The sequence below is a fragment of the Pseudochaenichthys georgianus genome, chromosome 22, assembly GCF_902827115.2.
Source record: "Pseudochaenichthys georgianus chromosome 22, fPseGeo1.2, whole genome shotgun sequence".
Taxonomy (NCBI): Eukaryota; Metazoa; Chordata; class Actinopteri; order Perciformes; family Channichthyidae; genus Pseudochaenichthys; species Pseudochaenichthys georgianus.
The window spans coordinates 1156590-1171911 of NC_047524.1; the positions used below are offsets into that span (position 1 = coordinate 1156590).

At 44.0% G+C, this 15322-nt stretch overlaps 1 protein-coding gene across 1 annotated transcript in view; it reads right to left on the reverse strand.

The window, feature by feature from the left end:
- Nucleotides 1–308: 308 nt before the first annotated feature.
- The window catches only part of map3k9 (mitogen-activated protein kinase kinase kinase 9), a 30622-nt gene continuing 15608 nt past the window's right edge, over nucleotides 309–15322 (reverse strand). The window contains exons 7-11 of the mRNA XM_034110824.1: nucleotides 12448–12570; nucleotides 6772–6913; nucleotides 6128–6240; nucleotides 4381–5121; nucleotides 309–4155 (exon numbers count right to left, since the gene is read on the reverse strand). Coding sequence (XP_033966715.1) covers nucleotides 3713–4155; nucleotides 4381–5121; nucleotides 6128–6240; nucleotides 6772–6913; nucleotides 12448–12570 — 1562 coding nt within the window. The 3' untranslated portion in view covers nucleotides 309–3712. The remainder of the gene's footprint in view (nucleotides 4156–4380; nucleotides 5122–6127; nucleotides 6241–6771; nucleotides 6914–12447; nucleotides 12571–15322) is intronic.

Consider the following 15322-nt stretch of genomic DNA (forward strand, 5'->3'; position numbering starts at 1 on the left):
TCCCTGTTAGTTGAACATTTACGCTAAAGGTCCCCCCACTGCGTTTGATAGTGACGCCAAGGGATCCTGGTGTGTGAGGAGCTCTGCGGATTGGTCCATTTTGGTTCCCGGAAGAAACAAATGGAAAAAGAGAAATGTCCAACGAGGCGTTCTGAAACATGGACAATTGTTTGATATCCAGGTAGTTCAGACACTCTCAACTACAGGGATTATATTCTGGAAAAGGATATTTACCTGCTGCCTGTTGCAGCTGTTAGCTAATTCAAGCAAAGATGACCACCACATTACCCGGATAGAGAACAGACGTTTCTTGCTGCAGCGGAAAATGCCAACCGAAACAGTAAAGTTGCAAGCTAGTAAATTAAACAAAGAGCAAAGGATGAAAAAAAGTATTTGATAAAGCCATTAATTGAACGAGGAAACACAGACTCTTGCAAAAGAAACTGGATAGTTTACTATGATTTTACTCAAATCAGTGTTCCAGTGCAAATACAAGTCAGTCACTAACAGGATCATTCCCAACCCCAACGATGTCCATCAGAAACAGTCCATCAGCTTATTCGTGGTAACATCTCGGACACATTTAAGGAAACGTCGGACAAGAGTGGTGTTTCAACCAGCAGCACGATCACATTCTGCAGGCCTCAGAGAAAAGCATTCACGTTTTATACAAGACAGATCTCAGGTCACTTAACATTTGAAAATGAAATGAGAGAAACGGGCCTTAAGACCAGAGTCAGATGGCGTTTCTTTTTTCAAATAATTGATTAATAAGCGTGTTTTATGACCCGACAGTCCATGGGAAGAACGTAACCGGGCATTTCCTCCCAAAAAAACATTAGTGAAATTAATAATCAACCTCGGTACGATACAAACGCCATAAAAAGCGGAGACATTAAATAATCAATGTGTACCGACCAGTCTGCATGCATTTAGCTCAGTTTAAAAAAACCTGTTGATGTATATGGGATGCAAATAACATATATTTTGGGTCATTGATTACATTCTTATAATTAAAAACTTTAACAATTCACCAAAGCCAAATTTGTTGTCATCAAATTGCAGTTTTTTGCAAATCAAACATTCAGTTTACTCTCAGAAAAGATTAAGAAAAGCAGCACATTTGACTTAATTGAGACGCTGGAGAATGTTGGGTGTTTAAAGTTTTAAATTAGTTTCTTAAATTAGTCACTTAAAGGTGGGGTATGTAATTTCGGAGAAACCAGCTCGAGTGCGCTCGTTGTGTAGGAAAAAATCTGCCCCTTCCTTCAGACATACCCCACCTTTAAACTGAGTTTTCATTATGTTTTTATGCCAGGTTAAGACTCCAAAGCCCCCCCCCCAAATATCAGTTTATCATCAGATAAGACAACAACGAAAAAAGGACCAAATTCATACCATTAAGACGTTGGTACTGAAGAGGTTTAGGCTACATGTGAATATATTGTTAAAACAAAAAAAAGTCAGAGCTCTAAAAAAAAAGAATCAGAAAATCAGAGACTGAAGTGAGGATTCGGATAAACAAAAAAAAGGCAGAATTTAGAGTTCTAAGAAAAAACATTTTTAGAAAAAGTTGACATTTTGATAAAGAAAACAGAATGCTGAACTTAATCCTAGAACAAAAAAAACGTTGGTCATATCCCCCCAGAAAATGTTTTCCTTATCTGCTTCCCAACATTTAAAAAAGGGAATGATTTGTATTTTTACTTTAAAAAGAAATGCCCACACGTAGATTCCCCAGCTGATCGTGCCTGCTTTGATTCTCAAGTTGGATCGAGACTACCTGTGAAAGATGTTTAAAACAACAACCTGAAAATTATTTAAAAAGCGTGGGACAGACAAATACATATATAAAGTCAAACGTGGCATTCATAAGTGTCAAAAATCAAGGCAAAAACAATGCATTATAAAAATAACTTAAATAACATTAAATAATAAATACACACATGCCACCAGGGCCTGCTTCACCTGTAAGCCGTTAACTTGCACACTTTACATCCCTCAATTCTTTCTCGATCAACAATTCATTCATGAGGCGGACATTTAAATACAGAACACAACGCTCCCTTTTTAAGTCTGGAGGAATGGGATATCACGGTGTACAGGCGATAAAAAAGACAGTGAATTATACCGACAAGAAACACGATGCGTTTTCTGACAAATTAAAAGAAAGAATCAGAAACCCAATTCCTTCTGAAGTTGGAAAAAGACATACATTCATGACGCTTTCCGAAAGTGCACTTCTTTAAATGCACAATCTTCAACTCAAAGCATGACGTTTAATAAAAGTTATGTAAAGCTTTGTGAAACGTGCATTTTTTAGACGCCACATTTGAGGATTCGTATCAAAAATGGCAAAACAACAAACGTCGCAAAGGGTAAATATTCACATTTAGGTAGTTAGTGGCCATTTCTTTTAATGGAGGAAACGTGAGTCTTCTTCCTTTAAGCACGGATTAAAGCTAGAACAGATTCATTTAGTCAGTATTCATTCAGTAAGAAGGGACGGGCATGTCTGTCCTTTTTCCAACCCAGTTCAGATTAAACCACGGCTACTTCCACACACACAACGCAGACATTTCGACGGAGCATCTTTTTCTGTGATTTAGGAAAATACCACTTTTAAAATATGAACGACGATCACAGTTATGAAGATATGAGGTGGTACTGAAGAATATAGAAAACTAAATGACATGTCACTTGTTAGACGCTTTTACATTCACTCAAATCCCCACAGGAGCAATTTGGGGTGAAGTGTCTTGTCCAAGGACACAACGACAGGGGGGATTGAACCTCCCCTGATCCTTGAAAAAACTAGTAGTCTACTACATCCTCAGTAAGAGAAGGTATTACCTGTTTTTTTTAAACATTAGCTGGACCTGCTGTTTTGGGATCGTTCTGTAAATGAGGATATCTGCTATAGCTAATAGCGCTAGCTAGTTAACTAATTCTTTGTGGTCCGATCAATTCTAAATGTAGTGACGGACTGCAGCTAAGCAGACTCACAGTCGTTAGCAGCTTTAGCATCCCCCTATGCAGTCAGTGCAGATCATGCTACAAAACATTACATTAGCTGCAAAACAAAACATCACAGCGATCTTGGAAAAGCCTAGTAGATATAGTCAAATATATACTGTACTATGTTGTTAGATAAAGTGTCGTTATACTCGTTTATTCTTCTTAAATCCATGGTGAATTAATATTAAAAAGCTCAACTAACATCACCTCGGATCAGCCTAGCTTTGGTCATATTTAAAAAGCACTATATCCATCTACTTATAAAAAGATGCTCCATGTTAGATTCATGATTATCCGGATTAAAACATTCAAGGTGAGCTCTGACGCAGCTACCATGCTGTACTTATCTGCTTTGTGTTTTACTTATTCTGTTTTTTATTATTAACAACTGGGACCCACTCTTTTATTCAAGATGTAAGTCTATCAGCACTATAATTCTGCTGATTTAACAACGCAAATGTGTCTGTTGCGGGACAAATAAAGGGATTCTGATTCGGACACTTTCGTTATGCATAAGTGGGCGTGGTTGTATTTACACTGGGTTGTAAAAACGACAGCTGAAGCCGGGGCTGGTTCAGGACCAGTACCCGGGGCTGGTTCAGGACCAGTACCCGGGGCTGGTTCAGGACCAGTACCCGGGGCTGGTTCAGGACCAGTACCCGGGGCTGGTTCAGGACCAGTACCCGGGGCTGGTTCAGGACCAGTACCCGGGTCTGTATCGGTACGGAGAGTCTTTGGATCGTCCGGTCTCGGGTCTGCAGAGCGGCAGCGTCCCGTCGCGGCACTGCCCCTCGTCCAGCTTGTCCAGCAGGTTCTCCTTCCTGCGGGGCGCCCCCAGGGGGGTGGGCAGCACCACGGGGGGGTCCCGCCCAAACTCTACAGTGGGGGGAGTTTCTGTACTGGAGGTGTGGGCGGGGGACTCTCCGTTGCCCAGGTTTTGTCCGTTTCCTCGGGGCCGACCGTCCGCCCAGAACACTTCGCAGCGGATCCTCGGGGAGGGGCGGGGTCGCGCCACAAAGTCTAGAGTTTTGGGGCGTTCGGGGGCACAGCGGCGGCGGGGGGTTGGGGGGAAAACCAGATTTGGATCGGGGAGCCGCGGGACCTCAGGACAGTCTTCTTTAAAACCTCTGAAGATTCCTGAAATAGGAAAGAAAACTAGTTGAGAAGGACTACTTACTTAACCTAATAAATAAACCTAAAATATTAGTGAAAGATATGCTGAATAAAGTATGCTAACACACCGCTTTAGATTACTGATGTCCTGGACTGATTTAAGAAAAACATTTTCAGAAGACGTTTAATGTAGATTTAAATAAAGATACGTTATCTGTGTACATCTACTTATAATCAGAGATACCTCACCTGTGTTTTCTAAAGCGGTCTTCTCCAGCAGGGGCTCCAGGCTGTGGGGGGGGCAGCTCTTCTTGATGGCTCCGTCTGACGGCGTCCTCCTCAGACTGCGGGAGGCACTGGGGGCTGACGGGATGTGGGTGGGGGTCAGCGACTGCCGGGGGTGACGCTTGAAGCTCTCCAGGTGTGTGTTGACCAGCGGGTTGATGTGGGGCTGATGCCGATAATGGGGGGGGTGTTTGAGGGGGGAGGCGGGGGGGCGGCGGGCCAGCTTCTCCTCGCTGTCGGAGCGTAGCAGCGAACGCGTGGAGTTACAGTCCGACACCGAGGATAAAGACAGTAAGGTGTAAGAAGAGGGGATCGTGGGGGCCTTCAGAGGACTCTCTTTCCGGAAGAGTCTGTGAGTCTGGGGGCTGGTGCTCCTCCGATGCCCCCCCGCCCGGTGGAAAAATGCCTCCCAGCGGGACTTTACGTTTTCCTCAGGTTGGGAGAAAGTGAGCAGGTTGCAGCCGAGCCCCGCGGCCGCCAGCAGCGCTCCACAGCCCAGCAGGACCAGGTCGGAGCGCCGCCCCCCCCCAGGGCTCCTCCTGCAGGGGGAGGCTCCGGGAGGGGGGGCGCTGGGGCAGGACTCCTCCCCTGTCTCCCCCTCAGAGGCAGCGGGGAGACCCTCCTTCTGGACGGGGAGGCAGAGGTAGGACTGACCCGGAGCCGCCGCTGCTGCTGGATCTGTGGTGAAGCAGCTGTCTTCATTTTCTAAAACACAGGATAGAAAACAACACGTTAACATTAGTGAGGACATTTTCCAAAAGCTGCTGTCACAGGGAGCCGCCGCGACCCCCCCCCCCCCCCCTCTGTATAATATGCCTGAAGAGCCAGTATTTTTGATTTGATAAGAAAGGCCACCTAATTGTGACGTCTGTAGTCAACGCACTATAAAGGACTACAACTCCCACGGCGCCTGTGCCAACGCCACAGTGATGGGCAACCTGTTGAGGGACGCCGTCGAGGAACAGTTTTTAACCGTACTCGTGTGGTAGTATTCACACTGCAGCCATATCTGTTCCTACAGTGGTGACCCACATCTTTTATTTTATTATTTATTAGAATCTAAAGCGAGTGCAGGTGTGCATGTTACCAGAGGGACTGATAATACATGTAGATTGTGCCGATTATTCTGCCATATGATCCGTGGTAAACATCCCCGCTGAATTACGGGAGGAAGTTTGGGTCAAACGTATTTCTTACCGCGTGTTATGCTTTGTTGTAGGCCTGTATCGAACACGCTTAGTGCAGCTGCAACATTACAATAGATGAGAAACAATCTACAGCTTTCCTCATTTTTTATTCTTAGTGCAATTAAGAATTTAAATGTCAACCTATTTCACTTCCAGCTGTTCTGTTCCCTTCATTACTGTGCCTGACATTTGAGCTGCTTCATTCATTGATGCGTCTCTTATGTGTGTTTCACGATGCCGAGTTGAGTCGATGCAATAATTCATGTTGCGAACTGGAAAAGCCTTGAACATCATTTAGCTTCTCAAACACGAAGCGACACGAGGCTGCAATGTTAGTCCGTCCAGGAGAGTGTTTGTGATGCTTTCTCAGGACCAGCTTGTTTACATTAAAATCTGAGATTCTCTGGTCCACCTCGTGTTGGACCTCGTGTTGGACCTCGTGTTGGACCTCGTGTTGGACCACGTGTTGGACCACGTGTGCCCTCTGTATGTCAGACTAAGAGGTGATGCTGGGCCCTGCTCACCCATCTCCGGCAGGCTGGGGACCCCGGGCACGGCGGGGCTCTGTCGGGGGGATCGCCGCAGGTTTGGGGCGCTGCAGGACCGCTGCCTGCTGCCCTCGTGGGGGGGCTTCACACTGACATGGAGAGAGAGGGTTTATATAATAAAAGACACAGTGACCGATCATATCCGATAGCATTACAGGTAGCACACACTTCTATCCTAATCGACTTAGGAGGTAGAAAACAAGGCGTTTTAAAGTTTTTAACATATTTCTTTGTAGCCAAAAACACCAATAACCTCCAGGAATAATAGTTTAAGTAAATGAATACCAAGTCATGTTAAAGCATTAACATTTTGGATTATAAAAATTGACATAAAGTCAAAACAGAATATTATGATTTATAAAAATGAAACTAAAATGGAAAAAAGGACAAATGACAAAACATAAAAAAGAGAATGTTTTTTTACTCACAGTGCATAATAAAAATACTCTCATTATTAAAATAATGTTCTAATTGATATATTAAAACATCCTCTTTGAGTTATTACAGCTTCGTGTTCACGAAATGTACGGGATGGCGATTTAAACTAATAGATCTGAAAACATTTCACAGAACACCTGCAGCTCTAAATAAAGGACATCGTTCTTCCTGCGTCCGCTCACCTGGCGTCGGCGCTGTGCTCCCGGGAGGGGCCACAGTTATGGGACCGGCCCTTCTTCCTGGAGCCCTTCCTCTCCCCCTCCTCTTCCTCCAGCTGGACCCCTGCACTGCGACCCCAGGCCGAGTACCCCTCCCGAGGAGTCACTGAAACACATTTAAAAACCATCTATTATGAAACTGAATTTAGACGAATATTCACCTGGAAAAAGTCCTCTATTCTACTGTTTTTCATCAATATATCACAGGTCTCAGATATATACAGAGCCTGTCTCTGATTGGCTGAAACACCAAACAGATCATTGCCGCATTACCCATAATCCCCTCTGTTTCAGCCCTGTTTCCAAAGTGCTGATTCTCTGTCTGTTACTTCAGATGAAAATAGGGAGCCCCTCCCCCCTCTGAGAGACATTTGGTTACAAATAACTCAATGGAGCTCTAGAGGAGATTCAGGTGATAAGGGGGGGGGGGGGGGGGGTTACCTTGTTGCTGATTGGCTAATGGTTACACAAGACAACACATCGTTATGACATCATCAAGTGGCCAAAATCTGATCAGCTCGTTTTCAGACAGGTTTTTATAGAAATGGATCAAAAAGAGAGAAAATCTTTGTTCCTGAAACTTTCAGAGTCTCTTTCCACAGAGGGGACACATGTTGATGAAGAAGAGACACGGAGAAGAGGGGACACATGTTGATGAAGAAGAGACACGGAGAAGAGGGGACACATGTTGATGTAGAAGAGACATGAAGAAGAGGGGACACATGTTGATGTAGAAGAGACATGAAGAAGAGGGGACACATGTTGATGTAGAAGAGACATGAAGAAGAGGGGACACATGTTGATGTAGAAGAGACATGAAGAAGAGGGGACACATGTTGATGTAGAAGAGACATGAAGAAGAGGGGACACATGTTGATGTAGAAGAGACATGAAGAAGAGGGGACACATGTTGATGAAGAAGAGGGGACACATGTTGATGTAGAGTAGACATGGAGAAGAGGGGACACATGTTGATGTAGAAGAGGGGACACATGTTGATGTAGAGTAGACATGGAGAAGAGGGGACACATGTTGATGTAGAGTAGACATGGAGAAGAGGGGACACATGTTGATGTAGAGTAGACATGGAGAAGAGGGGACACATGTTGATGTAGAAGAGACATGAAGAAGAGGGGACACATGTTGATGTAGAAGAGACGTGAAGAAGAGGGGACACATGTTGATGTAGAAGAGACATGGAGAAGAGGGGACACATGTTGATGTAGAAGAGACATGAAGAAGAGGGGACACATGTTGATGAAGAAGAGACATGAAGAAGAGGGGACACATGTTGATGTAGAAGAGACATGAAGAAGAGGGGACACATGTTGATGTAGAAGAGACGTGAAGAAGAGGGGACACATGTTGATGTAGAAGAGACATGGAGAAGAGGGGACACATGTTGATGTAGAAGAGACATGAAGAAGAGGGGACACATGTTGATGAAGAAGAGACATGAAGAAGAGGGGACACATGTTGATGTAGAAGAGACATGAAGAAGAGGGGACACATGTTGATGTAGAAGAGACATGAAGAAGAGGGGACACATGTTGATGTAGAAGAGACATGAAGAAGAGGGGACACGTGTTGATGTAGAAGAGACATGAAGAAGAGGGGACACGTGTTGATGTAGAAGAGACATGAAGAAGAGGGGACACATGTTGATGTAGAAGAGACATGGAGAAGAGGGGACACGTGTTGATGTAGAAGAGACATGAAGAAGAGGGGACACATGTTGATGTAGAAGAGACATGAAGAAGAGGGGACACATGTTGATGTAGAAGAGACATGAAGAAGAGGGGACACATGTTGATGTAGAAGAGGGGACACATGTTGATGTAGAGTAGACATGGAGAAGAGGGGACACATGTTGATGTAGAAGAGACATGGAGAAGAGGGGACACATGTTGATGTAGAAGAGACATGAAGAAGAGGGGACACATGTTGATGTAGAAGAGACATGAAGAAGAGGGGACACATGTTGATGTAGAAGAGACATGAAGAAGAGGGGACACATGTTGATGTAGAAGAGACAGGAAGAAGAGGGGACACATGTTGATGTAGAAGAGACAGGAAGAAGAGGGGACACATGTTGATGTAGAAGAGACATGAAGAAGAGGGGACACATGTTGATGTAGAAAAGACATGAAGAAGAGGGGACACATGTTGATGTAGAAGAGACATGAAGAAGAGGGGACACATGTTGATGTAGAAGAGACATGAAGAAGAGGGGACACATGTTGATGTAGAAGAGACATGAAGAAGAGGGGACACATGTTGATGAAGAAGAGGGGACACATGTTGATGTAGAGTAGACATGGAGAAGAGGGGACACATGTTGATGTAGAAGAGGGGACACATGTTGATGTAGAGTAGACATGGAGAAGAGGGGACACATGTTGATGTAGAGTAGACATGGAGAAGAGGGGACACATGTTGATGTAGAGTAGACATGGAGAAGAGAGGACACATGTTGATGTAGAAGAGACATGAAGAAGAGGGGACACATGTTGATGTAGAAGAGACGTGAAGAAGAGGGGACACATGTTGATGTAGAAGAGACATGGAGAAGAGGGGACACATGTTGATGTAGAAGAGACATGAAGAAGAGGGGACACATGTTGATGAAGAAGAGACATGAAGAAGAGGGGACACATGTTGATGTAGAAGAGACATGAAGAAGAGGGGACACATGTTGATGTAGAAGAGACGTGAAGAAGAGGGGACACATGTTGATGTAGAAGAGACATGGAGAAGAGGGGACACATGTTGATGTAGAAGAGACATGAAGAAGAGGGGACACATGTTGATGAAGAAGAGACATGAAGAAGAGGGGACACATGTTGATGTAGAAGAGACATGAAGAAGAGGGGACACATGTTGATGTAGAAGAGACATGAAGAAGAGGGGACACGTGTTGATGTAGAAGAGACATGAGGAAGAGGGGACACGTGTTGATGTAGAAGAGACATGAAGAAGAGGGGACACGTGTTGATGTAGAAGAGACATGAAGAAGAGGGGACACATGTTGATGTAGAAGAGACATGGAGAAGAGGGGACACGTGTTGATGTAGAAGAGACATGAAGAAGAGGGGACACATGTTGATGTAGAAGAGACATGAAGAAGAGGGGACACATGTTGATGTAGAAGAGACATGAAGAAGAGGGGACACATGTTGATGTAGAAGAGGGGACACATGTTGATGTAGAGTAGACATGGAGAAGAGGGGACACATGTTGATGTAGAAGAGACATGGAGAAGAGGGGACACATGTTGATGTAGAAGAGACATGAAGAAGAGGGGACACATGTTGATGTAGAAGAGACATGAAGAAGAGGGGACACATGTTGATGTAGAAGAGACATGAAGAAGAGGGGACACATGTTGATGTAGAAGAGACAGGAAGAAGAGGGGACACATGTTGATGTAGAAGAGACAGGAAGAAGAGGGGACACATGTTGATGTAGAAGAGACATGAAGAAGAGGGGACACATGTTGATGTAGAAGAGACATGAAGAAGAGGGGACACATGTTGATGTAGAAGAGACATGAAGAAGAGGGGACACATGTTGATGTAGAAGAGACATGAAGAAGAGGGGACACATGTTGATGTAGAAGAGGGGACACATGTTGATGTAGAAGAGACATGAAGAAGAGGGGACACATGTTGATGTAGAAGAGACATGAAGAAGAGGGGACACATGTTGATGAAGAAGAGACATGAAGAAGAGGGGACACATGTTGATGTAGAAGAGACATGAAGAAGAGGGACACATGTTGATGTAGAAGAGACATGGAGAAGAGGGGACACATGTTGATGTAGAAGAGACATGAAGAAGAGGGGACACATGTTTGATATAGAAGAGACATGAAGAAGAGGGGACACATGTTGATGAAGAAAGAGACATGAAGAAGAGGGGACACATGTTGATGTAGAAGAGACATGAAGAAGAGGGGACACATGTTGATGTAGAAGAGACATGAAGAAGAGGGGACACGTGTTGATGTAGAAGAGACATGAAGAAGAGGGGACACGTGTTGATGTAGAAGAGACATGAGGAAGAGGGGACACGTGTTGATGTAGAAGAGACATGAAGAAGAGGGGACACGTGTTGATGTAGAAGAGACATGAGGAAGAGGGGACACGTGTTGATGTAGAAGAGACATGAGGAAGAGGGGACACGTGTTGATGTAGAAGAGACATGAAGAAGAGGGGACACGTGTTGATGTAGAAGAGACATGGAGAAGAGGGGACACATGTTGATGTAGAAGAGACATGGAGAAGAGGGGACACATGTTGATGTAGAAGAGACATGAAGAAGAGGGGACACATGTTGATGTAGAAGAGACATGAAGAAGAGGGGACACATGTTGATGAAGAAGAGACATGAAGAAGAGGGGACACATGTTGATGTAGAAGAGACATGAAGAAGAGGGGACACATGTTGATGTAGAAGAGACATGAAGAAGAGGGGACACATGTTGATGTAGAAGAGACATGAAGAAGAGGGGACACATGTTGATGTAGAAGAGACATGAGGAAGAGGGGACACGTGTTGATGTAGAAGAGACATGAAGAAGAGGGGACACGTGTTGATGTAGAAGAGACATGAAGAAGAGGGGACACGTGTTGATGTAGAAGAGACATGAGGAAGAGGGGACACGTGTTGATGTAGAAGAGACATGGAGAAGAGGGGACACGTGTTGATGTAGAAGAGACATGAGGAAGAGGGGACACGTGTTGATGTAGAAGAGACATGAAGAAGAGGGGACACGTGTTGATGTAGAAGAGACATGGAGAAGAGGGGACACGTGTTGATGTAGAAGAGACATGAAGAAGAGGGGACACATGTTGATGTAGAAGAGACATGAAGAAGAGGGGACACATGTTGATGTAGAAGAGACATGAAGAAGAGGGGACACGTGTTGATGTAGAAGAGACATGAGGAAGAGGGGACACGTGTTGATGTAGAAGAGACATGGAGAAGAGGGGGACACGTGTTGATGTAGAAGAGACATGAGGAAGAGGGGACACGTGTTGATGTAGAAGAGACATGAAGAAGAGGGGACACGTGTTGATGTAGAAGAGACATGGAGAAGAGGGGACACGTGTTGATGTAGAAGAGACATGAAGAAGAGGGGACACATGTTGATGTAGAAGAGACATGAAGAAGAGGGGACACATGTTGATGTAGAAGAGACATGAAGAACAGGGGACACATGTTGATGTAGAAGAGACATGAAGAAGAGGGGACACATGTTGATGAAGAAGAGACATGAAGAAGAGGGGACACATGTTGATGTAGAAGAGACATGAAGAAGAGGGGACACATGTTGATGTAGAAGAGACATGAAGAAGAGAGGACACATGTTGATGTAGAAGAGACATGAAGAAGAGGGGACACATGTTGATGTAGAAGAGACATGAAGAAGAGGGGACACATGTTGATGTAGAAGAGACATGAAGAAGAAGGGACACGTGTTGATGTAGAAGAGACATGAAGAAGAGGGGACACATGTTGATGTAGAAGAGACATGAAGAAGAAGGGACACGTGTTGATGTAGAAGAGACATGAAGAAGTGGATTTTGCACAATAGGTGACCTTTAATGAAATCTAATTGTAAAGGTCGACGCTCACGCTGGATGGCTCTGAGGCGCGGCAGCAGGGGGGGGCTGCTGGGGGGACTGGAGCTGCTGCTCAGTAAACTCCTCCGCTGGTCGTGAGACGGAGACGCCTGCACCGTGATCTTGTGCTGGAAATCTGAATCAACATTGAAAAAAGACTTCATTTACTTCAGAGAAAAATAAAAAAAGTTGGAAGACAATCGACACAATTCTAAGAAAATCCAACAATAAACACGGGATATTTAGAAGCTGCTGCACAGCTCCTCTCTCTGCCGTGTGGTTCTACTTGATGAGACATGGGTTAAAGGTGTGAAACTAACCAAAAAATAAATCACATTTTGGACATTTTGAGTCAGAATTTGTAATCATATCAGGCTGAAGTTATAACCGGGTGTATTCAGGAATCCTGAAGTCAGATGTAAAAGACCCTTTCCATACATTTTAAGACCTCATCGCCACTTGGAGTTCTAACCGGTTACCTAGGCGACACACTTCACCTCACATTGACTATATACAGTATTGATTGTCCTTCCTCCTTATCTTCCAACCATTTGGACGCAGACTTGCATTTCCCCATAACGATGTTGCTTAGCAACCGGCGTAAACGGACCTTCGCGCTATCAAGCAGTGAGCGTGCGACGTCCTGTTCAGATGACGTCAAACCCAACGGGATGCCATCAATAAACTCCACAGAATCTCACTACACACCTACGCCATGACTACATTCAGGCAGACTGTAGAACACAACCTCTCTGGACCATTCATATACTTACTGAAAACAAGCTAGAAACAAAATTAATGACCTCTTGCCTTCGACCAGTATAGTGTTATCAACAGCTCCCGGAATCGTAAGTTCTAATATTACACTAGATAGTAAACTAGAATGCTTTTCAGCCATTAACCTTGAACAATTAAATTCAATGATTCTCTCTTCTAAACCATCAACGTGTATGTTAGACCCAATTCCAACTAAGCTGTTGAAGGAAGTTTTTCCATTAATTAGCACTTCTTTATTAAATATTATGAATATGTCTTTATTATCAGGCTATGTTCCACAATCATTCAAAGTAGCAGTGATAAAACCGCTTCTTAAAAAGCACAACCTCGATCCAGAGGTTTTAGCCAACTATAGACCTATTTCTAATCTTCCGTTCCTCTCAAAAATTCTTGAGAAAGCGGTCGCAAAACAGTTGTGTGATTACTTAAAAAACAATGATTTATTTGAAGATTTTCAGTCTGGCTTTAGAACACATCATAGCACAGAGACAGCTCTGGTTAAAGTCACAAATGATATTCTAATAGCCTCAGACAAGGGACTTGTCTCTATTCTTGTTTTGCTCGATCTCAGTGCTGCATTTGATACTATCGACCGTGATATCCTATTGCAAAGGCTAGAGCACTTAGTTGGCATACAGGGAACTGCTTTAGGCTGGTTTAGGTCCTATCTATCTGAACGCTCTCAGTTTGTACGTGTTAACGATGAATCTTCCACGCAAACCAAAGTTAGCCATGGAGTGCCACAGGGCTCAGTGCTCGGACCTATTTTGTTCACATTATATATGCTTCCGTTAGGCAATATTATAAGGAATCATTCTGTAAACTTTCATTGTTATGCGGATGATACTCAACTATATTTATCAATCAAGCCTGATGAAATTAATCATCTAAATAAAATTCAAGACTGCCTTAAGGACTTAAAAACGTGGATGACCTTAGACTTTTTGATGTTAAACACGACCAAAACTGAAGTTATTGTACTTGGCCCGAAGAATCTACGAAACAAATTATCTAAAGACATACTAACTATGGATGGCATTAATTTGGCCTCCAGTGAGACTGTAAGGAATCTTGGTGTTATATTTGATCAGGATTTATCCTTTAACGCCCACATAAAATCAATTTCAAGGACCGCCTACTTCCATCTACGTAACATTGCAAAAATCAGGCATATCTTGCCTCAAAACGATGCAGAGAAACTAGTCCATGCATTTGTTACTTCAAGGCTGGATTATTGTAACTCTTTATTATCAGGGAGTACCAAGAAGTCAGTCAAGTCGCTTCAGCTGATTCAAAATGCTGCGGCTCGTGTACTAACCAGAGTTAGGAAAAGGGACCACATTACTCCTGTTCTGGCTGCCTTACACTGGCTCCCTATAGAACACAGGATAGAATTTAAAATTCTTCTTCTCGCCTACAAAGCCCTTAATGGGCAGGCGCCATCTTACCTTAAATAACTCATTATACCCTACTGTCCTACTAGGGCATTGCGTTCCAAGAATGCAGGGTTGTTGGTTGTTCCTAGAATCTCTAAAAGTACAATGGGAGCCAGAGCCTTTTCTTATCAAGCTCCACATTTGTGGAATCAGCTTCCAGTTTGTGTTCGGGCGGCAGACACCCTATCCGTTTTTAAGAGTGCGCTTAAGACCTTCCTTTTTGATAAAGCTTATAGTTAGGGCTGATTAGATTCAGCCCCTAGTTTTGCTGATACAGGCTTAGTTTGTCGGGGGACATCTTACTTCTTCCTTCTCTCTGTCTATACCTGTGTACTCTCATGTTCCCATTAACCCGGCTTCCCCAAATGTCTTTCTTTTTGGTGTCTATATACGCCGGGATCCGGAGTCATGGATGATCCTGCGGTCCTGTGTCCTGGATCGCGAGCGCTGGATCTTGAGTCGTGGCTGTGGTCCTGGATCATAGGTCCTGGATGGATATCCTCGTGGATTCATCTTCCTATTATACACACATGCATTTCCAAACATTTGGACTACCTATGTTGCAAATGTATTATCTTTTCAATTTACACGCGGCATCTATTGCACGTCTGTCCGTCCTGGGAGAGGGATCCCTCCTCTGTTGCTCTCCCTGAGGTTTCTCCCATTTTTCCCTTT